This window comes from Lactuca serriola, chromosome 5 (genome assembly GCF_051521515.1).
Source record: "Lactuca serriola cultivar US96UC23 chromosome 5, Lser_US96UC23_V15, whole genome shotgun sequence".
Taxonomy (NCBI): domain Eukaryota; kingdom Viridiplantae; phylum Streptophyta; class Magnoliopsida; order Asterales; family Asteraceae; genus Lactuca; species Lactuca serriola.
In genome coordinates, this window is record NC_136412.1 from 312287532 (window position 1) to 312290845 (window position 3314).

General features: G+C 36.7%; 1 protein-coding gene across 1 annotated transcript; it reads left to right on the forward strand.

Moving 5' to 3' along the window:
- The first annotated feature begins 588 nt into the window (after positions 1–588).
- On the forward strand, positions 589–3045 carry LOC145054957 (actin-like). Its single transcript, XM_079003225.1, has 5 exons — positions 589–703; positions 1360–1429; positions 1517–1910; positions 2002–2615; positions 2700–3045. The coding sequence occupies exons 2-5, from the start codon at positions 1370–1372 to the stop codon at positions 2763–2765; spliced, it is 1134 nt and encodes a 377-aa protein (XP_078859351.1). The 5' UTR covers positions 589–703; positions 1360–1369; the 3' UTR covers positions 2766–3045.
- Positions 3046–3314: the final 269 nt, after the last annotated feature.

Sequence of the window (3314 nt, forward strand, 5' to 3'; positions counted from 1 at the left end):
ACAAATTGCCCCGATCAACTTATCTTTTTCTCGATTTGAAATGGTTTTTTAAAACATTTTTTAAAAATAAAAATTCAAGATAGGTCTTCTACTTTTTGTAATGTGGTTTCTAGTTTTTTTTTTTTTTTTTTTTGCTATATATAAAACTAAAATTTTAAGTAGGTCCTAAGAATTACTTTTAGCCTTAATAGATTGTTTATATATGTTGGTTGGTTTTCCGTATATAAGATTATAAGTTTCCTTGTTGATCTTCATAATTTTTGACACTCACAATCATAACCTCATCCTATTTTTAAATATCATTTTTGTTGTGCGTAAGAATTAAATTTTAGATCCGCTTAATTTGTCATATAAGTTTTGATTTTTTGAAATTAATCGTCCTCTGTTATGTTATTAGTTATAAGTTTTTTTTGTGTCAAATTGTGATAAAAATCCAAAATATATGATTTATTGTAACAGAACCTTGAAAAAGGACAAAAAAGAAGGGGGAGAATAAACCTGGTAAACGAACGGAAGAACTGAAATGGGATTCACGAGATTTCCTGATGAAGCGTCACACCATCCATCTCTACCAACAGATTATCGTGGAAATCGGCCATCTTTCATCTACATTTATCATTTAACCCCGCATTTCATCAGCCCTTGTTTTACTTCATTCCAATTTCAAATTACACCAATCAACTTCCACAATCCAATTTACAAGGTAAAATTTTCTCTTCTATTATTCATCAAATATCATCTCATTTTTGTTCAATTCCTGTTCCTTCATTGCATGAGTGCTTCCTATGGTTCGTTCGCACATCTTTCTTTCATTTTGTGCGGATTACTGGTGGATCTTTGTGTTTTTGTTCTCAAAAACGAATACGTCGACCTAATTTTTCATCATCCGTGAACTCATCGGCATTTAAATCGATTATATTTTGTTTTTTCCTTTATCAGCTTTTGTAGCTGAGTCGATCTCCATCATTTAATCAGTACTATGTAGAGATAATTAACATGGATCCTTGGAAATAGATGATAACCGCATATCGATTTATCTCCTGTGTTTTGCGTTTAATGATAAAAGTTATTTTTCCAAAACGATAGATTGGATAGTCAAGAAGCATGTAATTTGTAACATATGGATCCTTTGACATAGACGATAACCTTCATATCAATTGATCTCTTGTTTTTTTGTGCTTAACGACAAAAGTCGTTTTCAAAAGTTGAATTGAATAGTAATTAAGTAGCCAGCATGTGATTTGTAGATGAAAGTTCTTGATCTCCATTGTTTTCCACTTCCTGTTTTTCAATCTAATGATGAACATACACATTTATGCATGTATGTATGTAATTATTCTCCTGCATGCGTGAATGTAGTTACTAGAAGATGGCAGACGGTGAAGATATCCAGCCTCTTGTCTGCGACAATGGAACTGGAATGGTTAAGGTATAAAATTTACTTTGCTATTTGTTATTCCATTTCGCGATTCCATTCCATTCTTTCACGATTCCATTCCATTGTTTGTATGTTAAGGCTGGATTCGCTGGAGATGATGCCCCAAGAGCAGTTTTCCCTAGCATTGTTGGGCGTCCACGTCACACAGGAGTGATGGTTGGCATGGGACAAAAGGATGCTTATGTAGGAGACGAAGCTCAATCAAAAAGAGGTATTCTTACTTTGAAATACCCAATCGAGCATGGTATTGTCAATAACTGGGATGACATGGAAAAGATCTGGCATCACACTTTCTACAATGAACTCCGTGTCGCTCCAGAAGAACACCCCGTTCTCCTTACAGAAGCTCCTCTTAATCCAAAAGCCAATCGTGAAAAGATGACACAAATCATGTTCGAAACCTTCAATTCCCCTGCTATGTATGTCGCAATTCAAGCTGTTCTCTCATTGTATGCTAGTGGTCGTACAACTGGTAACTTTCTCTTGTTTCTCTCTTTCCCTCTCTATCTCTCTCCTAGGGTTCCGGTGATCGGTTAACGTCAATTCGCCGGTTTATTTTGCAGGTATTGTGTTGGACTCCGGTGATGGTGTGAGTCATACTGTTCCGATCTACGAAGGTTACGCACTCCCACACGCCATCCTCCGTTTGGATCTCGCCGGACGTGACCTCACCGACGCCCTGATGAAAATTCTGACTGAAAGAGGTTACTCGTTCACCACGTCTGCTGAACGAGAAATTGTGAGAGACATGAAAGAGAAATTGGCATATATCGCGCTTGATTTTGAACAGGAACTGGAGACTTCGAAAACTAGCTCTTCAGTTGAAAAGAGCTTCGAGCTGCCCGACGGGCAGGTGATCACTATTGGGGCAGAGCGGTTCAGGTGCCCGGAAGTCCTTTTCCAGCCATCGATGATCGGAATGGAAGCTGCGGGTATTCATGAGACGACTTATAACTCTATAATGAAGTGTGACGTGGATATTAGGAAGGATTTGTATGGAAACATCGTACTTAGTGGTGGTACTACTATGTTCCCCGGCATTGCTGATCGAATGAGTAAGGAAATTACTGCCCTTGCCCCTAGCAGCATGAAGATTAAGGTCGTAGCTCCACCCGAAAGGAAATACAGTGTCTGGATCGGAGGCTCCATTTTGGCATCTCTCAGCACCTTCCAGCAGGTCAGTTCTAATATTATATTACGGGTCGGGTCGGTCAGTGTAACGATTTTCGGAAAAAATAATTTTTTTTTTTTTTTATTGCAGATGTGGATTGCGAAGGCTGAATATGATGAGTCTGGACCCTCTATTGTCCACAGGAAATGTTTCTAATTGCAAGAAGAAAAATAGTTATTTTTTTAATTGTGGCCTTTTGGGGTTCGGAAATTCTATTTTCTTATATTGTCTACGGATAAGATTTTCATCAAGAGTACGGGCTTCGGCAGGCAGGTTTATGCTACAATTTTTTTCGTCTTCTTTTTTACAATTGACTTCAATTGTTGAAATAGTTATGCCAAGCATAAATTGATATCAATATATGCCGTATTTTGTTTTTGTGATCTTTTTGTTTTTTGGTTTTGACTGCTGTAAGAGATGTTTCTATGAATGAATTGAATTCCTTATAGCATTATTGGTTTCGGTTTACATTTCAACTAAGGGTTTTAACTTTTAACCGAGGTTCTTCTCATTGATTGGGAAAAAATGATTCATTTTTGTACCATTATAGTTGTTGTTATGTTATAAAGACTAAAGTTAATTTTTTATGCAGCTAAGTTTAACTTTTTCTTGGTTTATAAAAAGAGTAAATTACGTGAATAGTCCCTTTGGTTTGGGGTAATTTGTGTACTTGACCCTTAACTTATTTTTTTAATGCGGAAAGTC

What these genes read in the sequence shown, in the direction of transcription:
- LOC145054957 (XM_079003225.1), top strand. Translation starts at nt 1,370, where the DNA reads ATGGCAGACGGTGAAGATATCCAGCCTCTTGTCTGCGACAATGGAACT. An exon ending in ATGGAACTGGAATGGTTAAG is followed by an intron (nt 1,430 to 1,516) that starts GTATAAAATTTA and finishes TTGTATGTTAAG; the next exon opens with GCTGGATTCGCTGGAGATGA. An exon ending in CTCTCAGCACCTTCCAGCAG is followed by an intron (nt 2,616 to 2,699) that starts GTCAGTTCTAAT and finishes TTTTTATTGCAG; the next exon opens with ATGTGGATTGCGAAGGCTGA.